Raw genomic sequence first — 19,709 nt, 5'->3', positions numbered from 1 at the left:
ATCACAAAGCCGTGGCTGTGATTTTAACGTGATAAACTCAAAAGACTCCGACGCAGAATATTCTATAGGAAAGAAGCTAAGCATAATTTATTGCAAACGAACAGTTGAATATAGTAAACATGGGCAGAATTAAATGTTTTGGATCAATTGTAATGAAGTAAAGGGTGGAAAATCCTGAACATTGTTGATCAGTTAAAAAGAATAAAGAATAAAGCAAGAACAGAGTATTAGAACTAAATTCTGGAAATTTGTAATATGAGATATAAAGCCGCCTTCACTGAAAGAATGCTTTGGCTTGGATAAGTTAGTGAATTCATTCTTTTGGGTTAAAACATTTTTGGAAGATAGTAAGATTTAAAAAAAAAAAAGCATTACCCTCATAATATCCATAAAAATGAACCGAGCCAAAGAAAGAAAAAATTGAAAAGATGCTGGTGGAGTAGTTTGTGTAATTTCCGTTAATAAATAATATTACCAGTTTAAATAATTCTGGCAGTTTGTATCATTTAGTTGGGAAAATGATTTATTAACAGAAATATCAACTATTTGTCCTGGCCCAACCGCATTGACACTGGAGCGTGAGAAATTGCAGAGAGTTTTGGACGTAGCCCAGTCCATCACACAAATAACCCACCACCCCTCCAATCGATTCCACCATGCTGTCTTGGCAAAGCAGCCAGCGTAACCAAAGACCACACACCCTGGTTATTCTCTCTTCCCTCCCCCCCCCCCCCCTCTAGTGTTGTGCAGTAGATGCAAAAGCTAGAAAACACATACCACCAGATTTAAGAGGGTTTTATTTCTCCGTTATTACCAGGGTTTTTTTAACACTCTGCTAAAGATTAATTCCCAATCTACTTTGGCTAATTCAGTTTGTTTACTTTGTTTGGAAGTTTATTTTAGGTGATTGATGTTTTGTTGTGTTTTGGAAATATAATCTTGTTAATGATATTTGAAGAATATTTGGTTGTTCTGCAATGAAACAAGGTTATTGATGGACTTCTTTTTTTTTTTACAGCTTGAAGCTGAATCTGTTCCAGAGATATCTGAAAAATTTGAGATTAGCTCTGTGCCAACGTTCCTGTTTTTTAAGGCAAGTGTTTATCGTTTTGAAATTTAAAGTAGAACACATTGAAGAAGCTAAACACTAGTTGGTTGTTGTCTAATTTTGAGGTTGTCGTAGATACCAGATTCGATGCTTCCTGAATTTTCTAGAGAAAAGAACCTTGATGGACCACAAAGTGGCTATATAAATAATTTATTGTGCTATCTTTTGAAAATGTTCTTTGGTTTAAGGCAGTGCCATTTTTTTTCTGGCAGTACGCACTGTTCTGTATACCAGCACTTCTAAAAAGTAAAACGTAATTATTTTGTTTTCTGGCAATGTCATGAATGTTTATTAATGGTGCATATTGGTGCCTTTTTGTTTATAAAAATGCGCAGACTTTGGAGCTGAGCTTTTTATTGTAAAGAAAAAAACAAATTTTTACAGAATACAGTTTGAAAAGGTGTTGAAAATGTACAATTTAGAACTATTTACTATCAACTTTTCTGTAATTCTTTTATAATATCTATTTTAACAACCCCCGGGATTTACTTATGTGACAGCGTTTCCTATTGTCATAGTTTTGAATTGGTAAAGGTATTCCAAAATTCAGTGGTTGCGCATAGTTTACCTTTTGCCTCTTGTTATATAGTGCGCTGTTGCACATTGTAGAATCCATAAATGCAGAAAATAAAAACTGATTTTATGTGATTTATCATTATCATGTCACAAGATCTTTTGATTGTAAATTGAAAGAATTTCATGTCACCAATCTTCAACAGTCGGTCATTATTGCTTTATATAATACAAAATGAAAAGTTACAGGTTCATTAATGGAGAACATATTTAAAAAATATTCTCTTTTTTCCTACTCATGCATGGCTAGAAATTTGTGGTCTGACTTCTAAAGCTAATCCAGGAAGCGGAGGGGCACCTTACACGTGAATAAATGAAAAGGAATGATGGTAAAAGACACACAAGTCAATTCAAACACTTATGCGGCAAATGGACATGACAATCCATATGCTCTTCACGTGCCAATATCTATGTAATCACTGCCAACAATACTGATTCCAGGCTCTGATTTTGAAGCTGTGAAACCATTAGATGAAACCTGTTTTTCCATTATAGAGTCATACAGCATGGAGCAGGCCCTTTAGCCCAACTAGCCCATGCTGACCAAGATGCCCCATCTACACGTGTCACATGTCCACGTTTGGCCAATTTCCCTCTAAACCTGTACTATCCATGTACCTGTTCAAATGTCTTTTAAATGCTGCTATAGTACCTACCTCAACTATGTCCTTTGGCAGCTCATTCCATATACCCACAACCCTCTGTGTGAAAACGTTGTCCCTCAGGTTCCTATTAAATCTTCCCCCTCTCACCTTAGACGTATGTTCTCTGGTTCTTGATTCCCCCTCCTTGGGTAAAGGACTCTGTGCGTTTCTCCTATCTGGTCCCTTCATGATCTTATCAACCTCTATAAGATCACCCCTCATCGTCCTGCGCTCCAAGGAATAAAGTCCTATGCTGGCCAACCTCTCCCAGTAGCTCAGGCCCTCTAGTCCTGGCAACATCCTTGTAAACCTTCTCTGCACTCTTTCTAGCTTAACAACATTCTTCCCATAATAGGATGATCAAAACTGAATACAACACTCCAAATGCAGCCTCACCAACGTCTTGAACTTTCCTCAGAAAGATCAGATAATTCATGTTTTTAAATGAAATTCTTGGGTCAATTGAGAAATTAATTGGTTATGCTTCAATAACAGTTTAATTTTCCAAATGTTGGATTTTACATCTCCTTTAGCATTGAATTATATTGCAAAGACTGAATTGGATAATAAGTTGTATTCTTGCACATTTTCTACTTTACATTGAGCAAATATTCAAGCATTTAGATCAGCATCTTTCTATATATTTGACTATAATAGATGGTTTCTATTACTTGATGCAGGTTGCTAAATGGTCATGCTTAATTGTAAATTCAAATCTCTATTGGATTAACAGTGCTTTTATTAAGTGCATATTTTTTGTTTCAGAACTGTCAGAAAATTGATCGACTCGATGGTGCTCACGCTCCTGCTTTAACTAAAAAAGTTCAACAGCACAGCGAGACTGCCAAACAAGATCTGAGTGATCAATTGCGAAAACTTTTAATTTCAGCGCCTTGTATGCTATTTATGAAGGGTACATCCCAAGAACCTCGTTGTGGTAAACAGAATTTTGTTTTAATGATGAATCTGAGGGATTTTAATGGGCTAAATCATGCTTGATCTGACTCATGGCTCCTGCCTGTTCTCTCATGCTAACATAGAAACATAGAAAATAGGTGCAGGAGGAGGCCATTCGGCCCTCCGAGCCAGCACCACCATTCATTGTGATCATGGCTGATCGTCCCTTATCAATAACCTGTGCCTGCCTTCTCCCCATATCCCTTGACTCCACTAGCCCCTAGAGCTCTATCTAACTCTCTCTTAAATCCATCCAGTGACTTGGCCTCCACTGCCCTCTGTGGCAGGGAATTCCATAAATTCACAACTCTCTGGGTGAAAAAGTTTTTTCTCACCTCAGTCTTAAATGACCTCCCCTTTATTCTAAGACTGTTGCCCCTGGTTCTGGACTCGCCCAACATTGGGACCATTTTTACTACATCTAGCTTGTCCAGTCCTTTTATAATTTTATATGTTTCTATAAGATTCCCCCTCATCCTTCTAAACTCCAGTGAATACAAGCCTAGTCTTTTCAATCTTTCCTCATATGACATCCCGCCATCCCAGGGAGTAATCTCGTGAACCTACGCTGCACTGCCTCAATCACAAGGATGTCCTTCCTCAAATTAGGAGACCAAAACTGTACACAATACTCCAGATGTGGTCTCACCAGAGCCCTATACAACTGCAGAAGAACCTCTCTACTCCTATACTGAAATCCTCTTGTTATGAAGGCCAACATTCCATTAGCTTCCATAACCTTCTGTAGTATGTGGTTCCTAATGACTTCACGTCCTCAGTTCCACGATCATTCTGATAGCAACCTACATGTCGCAATTAGGCCTCTCGGTGTTGCATCTCAGGACTTGTAGACTGCGGTACCATGACACCCTTTGATAGCTAGTTCTGTCCATATAATTAATCGCAAATGCCAGATCAGGAAAATTAAACATTGCCTGATCTTAGTATGTGGTGCCAAATCTATCCTGTGTTAGTACATTTCACATTATAAATTAATAAAAAGTTTGTTATCAGGAATAATATTGAAAAGCCAGTAAGTGACATACCTTTGTTATTTATTGCTGTGGAAAGTTAGGTAGTTTATAAAATAATATTGTTTTAATAAATATTATTAAACATAAAAATAGCAAGAAATGAAAACAAAATCCCAAAAATTAATGTTTTATGACCTTTTTGAGTCTGTTCATTACTGTACAGGTTTTCCTACTTTGTTTCCTCTTACTCTGTTTAATGTTACTCCAGCACTTTGGGTAAACCAGCGTCTGCAGTTCTTTGTTTCCTTGTTTCTTCATTCTTATTTGGTTCTTGCCTTCATCTTACAATGCTCAGTAGATCTGCACTGTGACCATGTGCCCGAGTAACTTCAAGTTCACTGTCCTACACAACTCAGCAAACATTGCTGAAGAAAATATTTTTCTGCATTCATTGTTTCTTATTATATCATGTTCTATTTGGTAGGCTTCAGCAAGAAAATTGTGGAAATCCTCAATGAACATAATGTTCGCTTTAGCACCTTTGATATTCTTTCTGATGATGATGTGCGTCAGGGGCTGAAGGTTTACTCAAACTGGCCCACGTATCCCCAACTCTATGTGAATGGAGAACTGGTGGGAGGACTTGACATAGTAAAGGTTGGTGTTGCAGAATTGCATACTATACAGCCAGTATTGAAAGCAAAGAAAAATGACATGTGAAACTAACTGTTAAGGCTGAAGTATTTTCACACTGGTGAAAGTAAGGCTGAGAAAGAATTGTATATTTTGCACATGCTATGTTAAGTGCATCAAAAGGAATAAAATATCTTGGGACAAACCTGCATTGCATTTAAATTGCTTACTTTAGTTATTTCATAGGATGGCATTTGATAGAGAAATTTACATTAAAAGTAATCATTCTTAAAGATGTTAACTGTGATTTTAAGCAATGAAAACAATCTGTATGGTCGTGCATTTTCAAGCAAAATGCCCAATGACCCAAGTCACTGATTACTTAACAATGACCTATAGGTCACAAAGTAAAATTAATGACACATTAGCTGTAAGTTACAAATGTGGCCTTATTGAAATTACTATTTTCATAAAAAGAAAAATCTGCTCCCCTCAACTACTTCACGAAAACACGACAGTAGATAAATCATGCCTAGTATCCCATGTGTGAGTACATAGTCAACTTCTCATTAAGACTTGCATTTGAATGGGTCTGATTAGATTTGCATTAACTATTAATGGAGTATCTAAATATTTTTTAAATTAATAAAGTAATCTTTTGGTTTGATGTTTTTCATGTCAATTAGAGCCACAATAAGAGATTTGATGCATTTTTTGATCTATTATTTTACTCTCTCAGGAGCAAGCTGAATCTGGAGAACTAGACAAAATTTGCCCAAAGGAAATGGGACTGGAACAGAGGTAAAATAATGCTTACTGCAACAGATTTTATGTACCTAGATTATAGAGCTTTATAGAAAATATGTTCCCAATGTTGGGAGAGTCTAGAACCAGGGGCCACAGTTTAAGAATAAGTGGTAAGCCATTTAGAACAAAGATGAGGAAAAACGTTTTCACAGTTGTGGAATTCTCTGCCTCAGAAGGCAGTGGAGGCCGGTTCTCTGGATGCTTTCAAGAGAGAGTTAGATCGAACTCTTAAAGATAGCGGAATCAGGGGATATGGGGAGAAGGCAGGAACCGGGTACTGATTGTGGTTGATTAGCCACGATCACATTGAATGGCAGTGCTGGCTCGAAGGGCCGAATGGCCTAGCCTGCACCTATTGTCTTTTGTCATAGCACGGACATTTTGACCATACCAACCAGGTTGGCAGACTCTGTTAGTCCAATTTGCCTGCATTTTGCCCGTGACCTTCTAAACCTTCAAATCCATATATCTGTCCAAATACCTTTATTAGTCTGAATTGTATCCACTGCAATAGCTTGCTCGGGTGACAGTTCATTGCAAAAATGGACTACCCTCTGAGTGAAAAGTTGCCACTAAGGTGCCTCTTAGTTTTAGAGCCTCTGCCCTGGAAAAATAACTGTGACTGTTCACTTTACCAATGCCTCTCATGATCATGTACATCTCAGTAAGATCACCCCTCAGCCTCCTACGCTCCAAAGAAAAAACAGTCCAACCTTTTCCTATAACTCAAGCTTGCATTTCCAGGTATCATCCTGTTGAATGTCTCTGCGCTCTTTCCAACTTAATGACATCTTCCTATAAGTGGGCAATCAGAATTGCATGCAGCATTTCATGTGTAGTCTCACCAACGTCTTGTACAGCTGCAGCACGATGTCTCAACCTTTGTACTCAATACCATTCCCAATAAAGGCAAGCGTCCCAAACGCCTTCTTTACCACACTGTCCACTGAACCTGACACTTTTCGGGAACCATGCACCTGTACTCTCAGATCTCTCTGTTCTGCAACTCTCTCCAGTGTCATATCCAGAAGGGTACACATGTTTATAAGGGGAATAACCACAATAGAATCTGCACTCTTTGCCTTCTCCCTTTACCCTGGTAGTCACCGATCTACATTCTGCCTGCTCCTTAGGTGTGATCTGTCTATGCTGATCTCACTCTCGCAGATATCCTGTGGTCGTCCAGCTGTTGCTTCAGTTCCCTCATGCAAACAGTCAGGAGCTGCAGATGGATCTACTTCCTGCAAATGTAGTCATCAAGAACACTGGACATTTTCCTGACTTCCCACATTCTACACCAGTAGCACATCAGTGTGCTAACTGCAATTCTGACTGCACTTAGATTAATGTGGAAAGTTACAAAAATAAAAGACCTTGCCTTATCTTGCAACCCCCTCTGCTCAGCCACCTCACCAAAGCCTCAACACACACCCTCAGTCACAGAACTTAACCTCAAAACATGGCTGTTCCATCATGCCGTCATTTCTTATATGTTGCTGTGCATCTGAGCGAGCTAATTAAATGACAGTCTTTTAAATCTTCCCACTGCTGCTTTGATCTGCTCTACCTTGCAGGAAACTCGCTGAAATTGCAAGCAATGCAGTGAGCAGAGATATTTTAATCCTTCACATTGATTATTTTAAAATATTCAGCCATATATGTAATGTAGTTTTCTTGCTGTATTTTACACTACCATTTGGTGTTCAGCTGTTTATTGTATTTGTAGGTTGAAAACGCTGATAAATAAAGCAAAAGTGGTTCTGTTTATGAAGGGCAACAAAGCGGTAAGCACTTTGTACTTGAGATGAAAAATTTGGGTTTATATCCTACTTAAATATTTAGAATAAACAGACACTTTGTGATCTAAATCCTCATTTAGAAGGCATTATCAGGATCATGTGGAACTATTTACTTTTGTTTACAGAGCCCTTAGATTCTGTGCTACTCAATGATGCTTTGCGATTTGTTACTGTACAATGATCAAAAGCAAACTTGAATCAAACATCATAGAGTTGGTGTCATAGATAGCGATGGATTTTTACTCTTTCCCCCCCCCCCCCCCCTTCCCCTTCATTTCTTGAAGTATGTTCTTCTGTTATGATCTGTGTGCAGGTTGGTCTCTTTATATGGGTGCAATAAGGTCATGCTATTCCTTGATTGCGATTTCCTGACCTGAACAGAAATGCACCTATTGCTAAAAGTCTCAGATATATAAATACATCTACCAAAAGGCACCTAACATAGGTTACACTCAAGATCCATGAAAATAAGGATATTATTTGTTTTTTTAAGGTTCCCACTGATGTGCAAATAGACCTACCTTTACAAAGGAGGAACTGCAGATATTTGTTTACAGAAAAAGACATAAAGCGCTAGAATAACGCTGGCGGGGTGGGGGGGGGGGGGGGGGGGGTGGGGGTGGGGTCAGCATTATCTCTGGAGAACATGGATATGATGTTTTGGGTTGGAACCCTTCTTCAGTCCAAGTTACTCCAGCACTGTCTCCTTTAGGCCTACCTTTAGCTTTTTTAATGCACCTGATAAGCAGTTTTATGGTCATTTTAAGAGAATAACTCGTGATACTTTATGTGGTTAAAATTTTTGTTTAGATGGCAAAGTGTGGGTTCAGTTGTACCATCATCGAAATGCTAAATGAAACTGGGTAAGTATCAGCATTTGACTGAGTCATATTGCAATAACTTAAATTTCTGCTTCCTTAAATTTAGAACATAACATGATTTTTTTTAAATGCAGTGTTGACTATGAAACCTTTAACATTCTGGAAGATGAAGAAGTAAGTTCTGTTTACATTCCATACAATCGCATGTTGGTCGAGTTTTGTATATTTGTGTTGACTTTTTGAGTAGAACTGTATCAATGTTTTGATTTTAGCTAAGTTCCAACACACATACTCATTCCCAACCTGTAAACCAAAATGGTCCTAAGTGGCTGTAGCATCTCATTTCATTTTTTTAGGTGGATCTGTAATGGCAAGTATAGTGTTAAATGCTTTTGACAGCAATGTTGGGTAGAGTACAGATTTTTAATAAAGCCACTTTGTGTCAGTTTGGAAACTATATTTAGATGTGGCAGAGATTTCATGATATACCTAACATCAAAGTTATTTCAGTTACGTTTAATTTGGTAAAGATCTTAAATTTTCTCTCGGTTATCCTATTTGCTATCCATTGCCCAGTTATAACCTTATTTAAGCTTATAATTTATCGAGTGAGAGATGAGACCATTAGTTACTCGTTACTACAATCTTCATCGAACTCCAGCTTATTCAAACATTTTTAGAAAACTCCTCGTGCCTCCATTACACTTCGCATGATCTCCTTCAGACCTCGCAGGGTCGAAGGGTTAACCTTCTCCCTACTCGCTCCAAACTGCGCTAAAAACTAAACCTCTGCGCAAACATCTTAGCTCCAAATTCTTGATATAGTATGCAATTTATACCTAAAACTATAAATAAGAGTAGTAAATCTCCAATCGTGTATGAGAAACAAATGAGAGGAGCCAAAGTTGATGTTAAAACTAAATAGATTTTCTTTATGAAGGTTATAAAGTCTTAGCATGAACACTATAGCGCACTTGTCCAGGAATATTGTGCAATTGTTCAACTCTCCTTTTCTAGTATTTCAATGCTGAATCGCTTGACAAGGTACAGTTATAGTAAAAAATATATAGCAGAATGGCATCTTGAGCCGGAAATTCCAGATTTCCATTCTTAATTATGTATGCATGGATCACAGAGTTAGTGTTCATAATGGTGAGCCCTGTTATCTTATAAAAAATCAAAGGAACATTTAAATTAAGAGGACTATGCCACACTGTCTCTTAAACCTGTTCTATCATTTTGTATGATCTGGTTCTAACTCAACGTCACAGTAAACTTTACCCCCTTGCTTATCATGTATCTGAATACTGGTTTAAAAATAGTTGAATAACTTTTCTGTCATTGCCTTACTAGGATGAGAGTTTCAAAGTTTTATGACCATCTGTGACAAAAACATTCATCTTAATTAAATAATTATTTTTAAGTAGTGACCGTTTGTTCAAAATTCTCACATAAGAAGTAATATTCTCTTCACATCCACCCCTCAGAATTGTACATGTTTCAGTCAACTAATGGAGTTTCCAGGCAAACTTTGAGCCGTGATCCCATCATGCACTCATTGGCACTGCAGTCAGCAAACTGCATCTAAGTGAATGGAGCAAAGAGGAATAATTTCTTCCATTAATTCTGAGTCACCAGCAAATAGTCTGGAGGCCAATTGCCCTTTGTGTGAGGAGAATTGGGAACCTTTCACCTACTAATTTCGCTGTTGCTTATTAGATTGTGTAGTTTCAATAGCTAGAGAAGCTAAACTATTTTGGAGAATGATCAGTAGAATGAACCCACAGTATGAACCGGTAGCTTGAGAAATAATTCTTCCACTTCCTGTCCAGAAACTACAATAAGCTTTAGAAAATCTTTGTTACCAAAAATATCAAAATTTAGTCAAATATTTCTAGAAAAATAATACTAAAGAAATTTGCTTAGAAGTGTTTGATTGCCACAATTTATATTTTTGGTGGGTAATCCATCAGATTGCAAGTCTAGCAGCATATGTCGTGAATGTTTGTCACTATGGAACAATATTTCATTATTGTGAATTACTTCACCAAACAGCTTAGTTGGAATTTCAGGAAACTCCATCCATTGATAAAACGCTGTTGAATGATAATGCAAAATTACTTTGCCATTTGACATTGAATGGCAGTGCTGGCTCGATGGGCCGAATGGCCTACTCCTGCACCTATTGTCTATTGTCTAATAGCAGGTTCAATTTTAAATTAATCCCAGTAAATTTTATTTTTAACCCTGTACATTCTTTCTGTACAGGTGAGGCAAGGATTAAAGACTTTTTCCAACTGGCCAACATATCCACAACTTTATGTGAATGGTAACCTTATTGGTGGGGTCGATATTGTAAAGGTAAGTACATATAATTGCTAAATGACTGGCAAGGAGATCCAATATTCTCCTTGGTCTTGGTGTGAAAAGTATTCATGAAAGGTGTAAATTTGCTAGATTGCTTTGAGGATATAAAGAGGGAACATAGATTTAGCATATTTGAATTTTCAGAAGGCATTTGATAAGTTTCAACATAAAAGGCTGCTGTACAAAATAAGAGATTGAACTGAGGGATATGTGCTTTTAATTAGTTATTGCATGAAAGGGTCTGTTTCAAGCTCTAAAGGCCTGTCCCACCTAGGCGACGTTTTAGGCAAGTGGAGGAGACTGCGCTCACCTAAAATTTTTCAACATGTTGCAAAATTATCTGGGACGAAAAATTGGTCGCCATGGAGAAAATCGATAATCCTGTAGTCGTAGGTGCAATTGTAGTGGGGTCGCCATGTAGTTATGGGTAGTCGTAGGTAGTTTTAGTTAATCGCCTTTGCTGACCCATTTTCATTGGCTCATTGGGCAAAAAAAACGTAAGCACGAGTTTTCAGAACCAAGGATAATGTTAAATGCCTGCCGAACTTCACAGCTGTGTATCTCTGGCTTATTAAAAAGTTGTCTGACTTTTTTAAAGTGTCTCCACTCCTTCTCCCCCTTTCTCCCTCCTTCTCCCCTCTTTTAAAGGACTTACCGTACACTGTGCTAGCTGTCTTAAATGTCCTGTTCATCGCGGTGTGTGTCTGTATCACCTTGGCTCTGCATCGTGTGAATTTCAGACAGCGCTCCCCCGCCACTTTCCCTGGCCCGTGCCTTTGCAGTGTGTGTGTGTGTGTGTTCCACTCTGACAGTCGCCGTTCCAGTTCCTGGTTTTTCAGGCGCTTGCCGGCAAATTGACAGTCGCCGGCAGTCCGCTGAAAAATCGCCTAAGTGGGACAGGCCCTTAAGGATGCAACTAGTTAATCATCCCAAGGACAAGTTCTTGGCCTTTATCATACATGATTTATATTTATGTTCTAGACGAGGGGGTAGCATGCAAGTTTTGGTAGTGATATAAAAGTAGATTGGAGGCCATGTGGTAATGAAAATATTTGGACCACGCTATAGTCAGGTGAGTGAGTGGGCGAGAACTAGCCAAATGGAGCTTAATGTGGGACAGAATCACATCATGCAATTAAGAGGGATCTAACGGCATGTTATTATCTAAATGGAGAAAGACTGCAGATGAATGAAGTATTAAGATATTCTTGCGCACAAATTGCAAAATGTCTGCAGGCAAGTGCAACAAGTGGTCACGTAGGCAAGATTTTCTTCACAGGAGGGTTGGAGTTTAGAATTGTTACATTTGTTTTGGGTATTGGTGAGGCCAGACTTGGTTTTAGGTTTATTATAGTCACGGGTACCAAGGTACCGTAAAAAAACGTTATTTTCCATGCTATACAGATAATATTGTAGTTAAGTACAATCAAGTCCAACTCTAATACAATAAATAGACCAAAGGGATAGATATAGAGTGCAGAATATAGTTTTCAGCATTATAACACAACAGTTCCAGGGATAAAGTCCAATGTCCGCAATGAAGTAGAAGAGAATCGGAATGTACCCTAGCTTACGGATGGATTGTACAAGAGTCTGATAACAGAGGGATAACAGAAGCTGTTCCCGTCTGGTGGTGTACACTTTCAAGTTTCTGCATCTTCTGCCCAAAGGGAGTAGCGAGAAGAAGGAATGACCATGGTGGGAATGGTCTTTGATTATGTTGGCTGCTTTCACAAGGCAGCGTGAAGTGTGGATTGAGTCAATGCTGGGGAGTCCATGCAACAGATGGGCTACATCCACAATTCTCTGCAATTTCTTGCAGTCTTGGTTGGAGCCGTTCCCAATCCAAGCTGTGATGCAACCAGACAGTATGCTATCTATGATTTATCTGTAGAGGTTTGTAAGACTCATTGGAGACGTGCTGAATTTACTTAGTCTCCTGAGGAAGTAGTGCCTTCTTGACTGTCGCTTCAATGTGGTTGGTCCAAAACAAATAGTTGGGTTATATTTATGTCAAGAAACTTGAAGCTCTTAACCAGTTCCACTTTGTCATCAATGTTCACTTGAGAGGCAGTTATATCAAAAACGCTATTTAAAAAAAAAAAGTATCCTTAGCATGCAACACTTTCATATAAATACATTGAGGCTAAATGTTATTAGAAATGGATTATCAAATGTCACATATGAATTCTACTTGGGTCCACTGTGGTTTTGCTTATATATATACAATTATACCATCACATTGCTGAACTCGGAGTCCCGCCGATAGTTTTCTCCGGTCCCTCCGTCCCCATTGTTTAATTATTCTGTATTTTTGATTATTCTGTATCTTCTTTTTTTTAAATTTCTATATGCACTACTACTACGGACTGACGCAAAACTGCATTTCGTTGTACCCATACTTAGTATTTGTGCAATGACATTAAAGTTGAATTGAATATAAAGGAAATATTCTCACCAATTAATAATATTGTGCCTTTTGAGTTGTAATTAATACTAGGCTAAGTGGGACCCGTTGGGTCCCATGTTCACACGGGAGGGCTGGTCCCCCGACGCAATATTCTACCTCTCCACCAATTCCAATATTGGTGGCCAGTGGGGGGGGCTTTCTGGAGTGCTGGTATGGGTTCTTGGGGTGGCAGCTCAGTCCCTCAAGCCTGATCTGCTGGCAGCTCACTCACGGTTGGTGGACTGGCAGTTGACTCATGACTATTCCTTGAAATTCCATTTCAAGCCTGGTGCAAGGCCACCAAATTCAAATCCATGTTCTGACCATTTCAAGCAGGGTGCAAGGCCACCAAATTCAAGTGCAGTTTCTTACCACTATGAGCAGGGTGCAAGGCCACCGAATTCAAGTGCAGTTTCCAACCACTTCAAGCAAGGTGCAAGGCCACCAAATTCAAGTGCAGTTTCATTCCAATTCAAGCAGGGTGCAAGGCCACCAAATTCAAATGCAGCTTCATACCATGTCATGCAGGGTGAAACCACCATAAAACCACACAAAACACCAAACCCACAGTTAAGTAGACATTCAGTGTGTTCAGTTGATTCACAGCTCAGACAGAGTCATGACCTCTCCCTCCCCCATCATGCAGAGAGACTGAGCCACACCCACACTTCCGGGTTTTATAAGCCCTCCCCCTCCCACCGGAAAAGGTGTGGCTTTCAGGGCGTGATTGACGGGAGAGAGATTCTCAACATTTTTTAAACGCTAATAACACTTTTATTTTTCATTGATGGGAAGAATTCTCTGCACCTGCTCAGCGGAGGGGGGACTGAGTAAGATGGCCAAAAATCACAGCCGCAAGTGGTAGCGTTTTATCTAAAATCAATATACAGTGCAAACAGGAAGTGCATTTGCAGTAGTGCCTTTTAACTTCAAGCCAAAGCACCCAAGCCACCATTTGCAGTAAGTAGTGCCTTTCAACTTCAATCAAAGCACCCAAGCCACCATTTGCAGTAAGTAGTGACTTTCAACTTCAAGCCAAAGCACCCACCACCATTTGCAGTAAGTAGTGCCTTTCAACTTTAAGCCAAAGCACCCAAGCCACCATTTGCAGTAAGTAGTGCCTTTCAATTTCAAGCAAAGCACCCAAGCCACCATTTGCAGTAAGTAGTGCCTTTCAACCTCAAGCCAAAGCCCTCAAGCCAAAGCACCCAAGCCACCATTTGCAGTAAGTAGTGTATTTCAACCTCATGCCACCATTTGCAGTAAGTAGTGCCTTTCAACTTCAAGCCAAATCACCCACCACCATTTGCAGTAAATAGTGCCTTTCAACTTCAAGCCAAAGCATCCAAGCCACCATTTGCAGTAAGTAGTGCCTTTCAATTTCAAGCAATGCACCCAAGCCACCATTTGCAGTAAGTAGTGCCTTTCAATTTCAAGCAAAGCACCCAAGCCACCATTTGCAGTAAGTAGTGCCTTTGACCCTCAAGCCAAAGCACCCAAGCCACCATTTGCAGTAAGTAGTGCCTTTCAACTTCAAGCCAAAGCACCCAAGCCACCATTTGCAGTAAGTAGTGCCTTTCAACTTCAAGCCAAAGCACCCAATCCACCATTTGCAGTAAGTAATGTCTTTCAACTTCAAGCCAAAGCACTCAAGCCACCATGTGCAGTAAGTAGTGCCTTTCAACTTCAAGCCAAAGCTCCCAAGCCACCATTTGCAGTAAGTAGTGCCTTTCAACTTCAAGCCAAAGCTCCCAAGCCACCATTTGCAGTAAGTAGTGCCTTTCAACTTCAAGCCAAAGCACCCAAACAACCATTTGCAGGCAGTGCCTTTTTACTTCAAACAAACCATATTTTCATTTTCAAACCACATTAAGGGTACTCACAGTTGTGTAGTCATTTGTTCAGTGTTATTCAGAGCTCAGAGGAACGTGACCCTTGGCTTCATCCATCTTGCAGAGACTGAGTGAACCACTTCCTGGTTTTATAGTCCCTCCCCTTCCCTGCAGCAGGGGCAGCAGAGAGAATGGTGAATTTTTAAAAAACTTTAATATCTCTGATTTGTCATCGATGGGAAAAATCCCCTGCCACCCGTAAGGCGGAGGGAGGCTCTGAGCGAGGTGGCCAAAAATGACGGCCGTAGGTGGCGGCGTTCTGTCGGAAATCGCAGCACAGTGGGCCAATAGCGGTCAAGATCAGAGATTTAGTAATATAGATAATGGCAAAGCTTCCTAGTTTTCATAGCATTCAGAACCCCTTTATTGTTGGTTCCAAAATATGCCCATAAGAGGATTATGGACAAATCTTATTGCACAGTAGAGATAGAGAGTATACTGAAGATTAAAACATTGGGAAAGAGGGCTAAAAGAACGCATTTCTCTGTTTGAGTACAGTTTCCTTGTAAGTGGATGGGAAAATATGTTTTGTGTGTGCCCTAACATATGTTTTCTTTCACAGGAATTGAAAAATAATGGAGAACTTCTCTCAATATTAAAGGAAGAAAACGCTAGTTAGAATTTGATGAACAGGAACAACTGCTTGTACATGTATTTGTCCACTTTAAAAATTATTATTCAATGACAATAATATAGTCTAAAGCTAGGTAACACAATGGTGGATGTAAATCATCTTTGGTGTTTTAATGCTTCCATAATATTTCATGAGTAACATTGTAGCATGAAAGGTGCAACAGTTGCAAATGGGCTCGAACAATGATTAAATGTTATACTTTTATTGCAATAAAACATAATTGCCAGACTTTTTGCCATTTACTTCTTAAATCATATTTATGTTTTGCCTTATTGGAAGCCCAGTGAAGCAAGTAGCATATTTGTTTCGTAGTCTGAAGAAGGGTCTCGACACAAAATGTCACCTATCAATGTTCTCCAAGATGGACACAAAATGCTGGAGTAACTCAGTGGGACAAGCAGCATCTCTGGGGAGAAGGAATGGGTGAAGTTTCAGGTCGAGATGTTCTCTACGATGCTGCCTGCCCTGCTGATTTACTCTATTACTTTGTGTCTTTTGACTTTTATTTTTGTTTAAAACTTGCTTTGAGCTACCTCATAATGCATCCATTATGAGCCACATGATCATCGTGCATGGCATGCAACATTATTGAATATAAACCATTATAAAATGACTGTTATGCATCACAATTTTCAATTTAAAAACATGGGAAGTAAGCTAAGATGTTTTAAAATATGTTACTCATTGATTTATTGTTCATCACTATTTTTTGAGTCTAGACTTTAAAATAAAACTAAGTGACTCCCTTTTTTCTATATTTGGATATATGTATCGTTATTTGAAATTGGTTATAATCTCAAATATTTAAATTCAAATAATTTTACAGTCGTCGCCCCCTCCCTTTTGGAGAGCAGAGTTGCATTACTATAAAATGATAGAAAATTAAGGGGCAGCTCACATGTAGATAAATAAGACCTTGCATCCTTGTGCATTTAGATAATCAAAAGCAAGTAAAGGTGTTAATTGTGCGAGTATTGTACTTAGCTTTACTGCCAATCTCTGAGAACCACCTGCAAAGTCCTTTTTGTGGGTCAGCCTGTCTCAAACTTCTGCATTCTCATTTGCCACAAGCCTAAAATGAGTATCTGAGCACCTCTCTTGTCACAGGATTTGTCACTGAGAACAGGAGAAGAGCACAGATGTACTGAGTTTAGGTTAGTTTAGGGGCTGGATGCAATTTGCATTTGGCCATTCAGCATAATGCCATATATGGCTTACAAATGCAACTTGACCCTGTTTGAATGAGGTCACAGATATTGCTGTCTGACCCGCTGAGTTAATCCAGATTGTTTTTGTTTATTTTTGGTTTAAACCAGCATCTGCAGTTCCTTCATGATTGAAAATATGTTTTCTCTTAATTTTACAGTTATTTTCAGTTTTTTGTTAATTATTCCATCTATTTAAACTTTTCAATTATTATCATTTGAAATCATTCTTATCATTTGTTCAAACTCTGACAGCAAAAAACACTCAAAGCATCCCTGTGCTGTGCAGGACAGCCAGAACAACTGTGTATCCAGTTGAATCACTCTGCAGAAACGCATAAGGTTCATTCGATAAGAGTGGAAATAATCAAGGATAGACAATCTAACTCATTGAAGAAGGGTCTCGACCCAGAATATCACCCATTCATTCCTTCTATCCAGAGATGCTGCCTGTCCTGTTGAGTTACTCCAGCATTTTGTGTCTAATTTCAGTTTAAACCAGTATCTGCATTTCCTGCCGACAACTAACTCATTGTCACTGGTTAGCTGAACAAACTACCCCTACTTATGTCCTTCGTTTAAAGAGGGTAACATTAGTTAGAGAGTAACATTGATTGGTTTAGGTGTCAAGGTTATGGGGAGAAGGCAGGAGAATGGGGTTAAGAGGGAGAGATAGATCAGCCATGATTGAATGGTGGAGTAGACTTGATGGGCTGAATGGCCCAATTCCGATCCTAGTGTATTATAACATTAATACACAACATATTAAAACAGGGCCTTGTTATCATTTGCAAAGTTAAAAATACTTTCTGAAAGAATGCAACAGAAAGCAAGCCATTGGAGTTATTTGGTGTTGCTAGCATTGGTCCTCGAGCCTTCGGGTAAAGCAATCGGGTCAATCAGATAAGATCATTGATGCCTATAAACGTTTTGCGTTTGAACTAGAATTAAGACAATTCTTTGCACTTTTGAAACCATTTTTTCTACTCTGTTGGTATTATCAATAAGCCACTATGTATCAATAAGAGTTTTAAGAAAGGAATGTGTATTTGGGGGAATTGTATTTGTAGAACTACAGGGAAATGGAAAAGTAATGGTCCTGACTGGAGTGCTGTAAAAAGTGAATTGGATCATGGGCCCAATGTCTTCATTCTGTGCCACAATGATTCTATACCTCTAGTGTCTGTTACAGGTATTAAATACACACATTTTGTGACATAAATGCTTGCATATGAATAGAAAAGATAAATGTGAGACATAATCTATCTCATTATCTTCATCCAGTAGAAATGTTCACAAGCCTCACCTGCACATTTTCATCGTCACGTAGTTAAGCATTCACTTATCACCCAAGATCCAGCTTCTGAAAAGCGTCAGCATTAGGGTTAGAGCTGTTGAAATATTATAAAGCATCTTATTGTTAGGGAACACAGTGTTATTAACATAGAAAATAGGTGCAGGAGCAGCCCATTCAGCCCTTCGAGCCAGCACTGCCATTCATTGTGATCATAGCTGATCATCCACAATCAGTAACCAGTGCCTGCCTTCTCCTCATACCCCTTCACTCCGCTAGGCCCAAGAGCTCTATCTAACTCTCTTTTAAATTCATCCAGTGAATTGGCCTCCACTGCCTTCTGTGGCAGTGAATTCCACAAATTCGCAACTCTGGGTGAAAACGTTTTTTTCTCATCTCAGATGGCCACCCCTTTATTCTTAGACTGTGGCCCCTGGTTCTAGACTCCCCAACATTGGGAATATTTTTCCTGCATCTAGTTTGTCCAGTCCTTTTATAATTTTATACGTTTCTATAAGATCCCCTCTCATCTTTTTACATTCCAGTGAATACAAGCCCAGTCTTTCCAATCTTTCCTTGTATGACAGTCCTGCCATCCCGGGAATTAACCTCATGAACCTACGCTGCTCTCCCTCAATAGCAAGGATGTCCTTCCTCAAATTAGGAGACCAAAACTGCACACAATACTCCAGATGTGCTCTCACCAGGGCCTTGTACAACTGCAGAAGGACCTCTTTACTCCTATTGTCAAATCCTCTTGTTATGAAGGCCAACATGCCATTAGCTTTCTTCACTGCCTGCTGTACCTGCATGTTTACATTCAGTGACTGGTGTACAAGGACCGTTACACTTCCCTTTTTCCTAATCTGACACCATTGAAATAATAATCTGCCTCCTTGTTCTTGCCGCCAAAATGGATAACCTCACATTTATCTACATTATACTGCATCTGCCATGCATCTGCCCACTCACTCAACCTGTCCAAGTCACCCTGCAACCCCCTAGCATCGTCTTCACAGTTCACACTGCCATGCAGCTTTGTGTCATCTGCAAATTTGCTAGTGTTACTTTTTATCCCATCATCTAAATCATTAAAATATATTGTAAATAGCTGCGGCCCCAGCACCGAGCCTTGCGGCACTCCACTCGCCACTGCCTGCCATTCTGACAGAGACCCGTTTATTCCTACTCTTTGTTTCCTGTCTGCAAACCAATTCTCTTGCCATGTCAATATCCTACCCCCCAATACCATGTGCTCTAATTTTGCCCAATAATCTGTGTGGGACCTTATCGAAGGCTTTCTGAAAGTCCAGATTCACTGCTTCATCCATTTTACTTGTCACATCCTCAAAACATTCCAGAAGATTAGTCAAGCAGGATTTCCCTTTCATAAATCCATGCTGACTTGGACTAATCCTTTTACTGCTATGCAAATGTGCCATTATTACTTCTGTAATTATTGACTCCAGCATCTTCCCCACCACCGATGACAGGCTATCTGGTCTATAATTCCCCATTTTCTCTCGCTCCTTTCTTGAAAAGTGGGACAACA

General features: G+C 39.3%; 1 protein-coding gene across 1 annotated transcript in view; it reads left to right on the top strand.

The window, feature by feature from the left end:
* The window catches only part of glrx3 (glutaredoxin 3), a 28,776-nt gene extending 12,889 nt beyond the window's left edge, over positions 1-15,887 (top strand). Inside the window, exons 3-11 of the mRNA XM_033033667.1 lie at positions 1,019-1,093; positions 3,091-3,262; positions 4,741-4,913; positions 5,629-5,690; positions 7,423-7,480; positions 8,306-8,358; positions 8,451-8,490; positions 10,585-10,677; positions 15,587-15,887. Of these exons, the coding sequence (XP_032889558.1) occupies positions 1,019-1,093; positions 3,091-3,262; positions 4,741-4,913; positions 5,629-5,690; positions 7,423-7,480; positions 8,306-8,358; positions 8,451-8,490; positions 10,585-10,677; positions 15,587-15,643 (783 nt within the window). The 3' untranslated portion in view covers positions 15,644-15,887. The remainder of the gene's footprint in view (positions 1-1,018; positions 1,094-3,090; positions 3,263-4,740; positions 4,914-5,628; positions 5,691-7,422; positions 7,481-8,305; positions 8,359-8,450; positions 8,491-10,584; positions 10,678-15,586) is intronic.
* Positions 15,888-19,709: the final 3,822 nt, after the last annotated feature.

Source organism: Amblyraja radiata, chromosome 15 (genome assembly GCF_010909765.2).
Source record: "Amblyraja radiata isolate CabotCenter1 chromosome 15, sAmbRad1.1.pri, whole genome shotgun sequence".
Classification (NCBI taxonomy): domain Eukaryota; kingdom Metazoa; phylum Chordata; class Chondrichthyes; order Rajiformes; family Rajidae; genus Amblyraja; species Amblyraja radiata.
The sequence above is the reverse complement of the archived record's forward strand: the minus strand, read 5'-3'. Positions and strand labels throughout refer to the sequence as shown.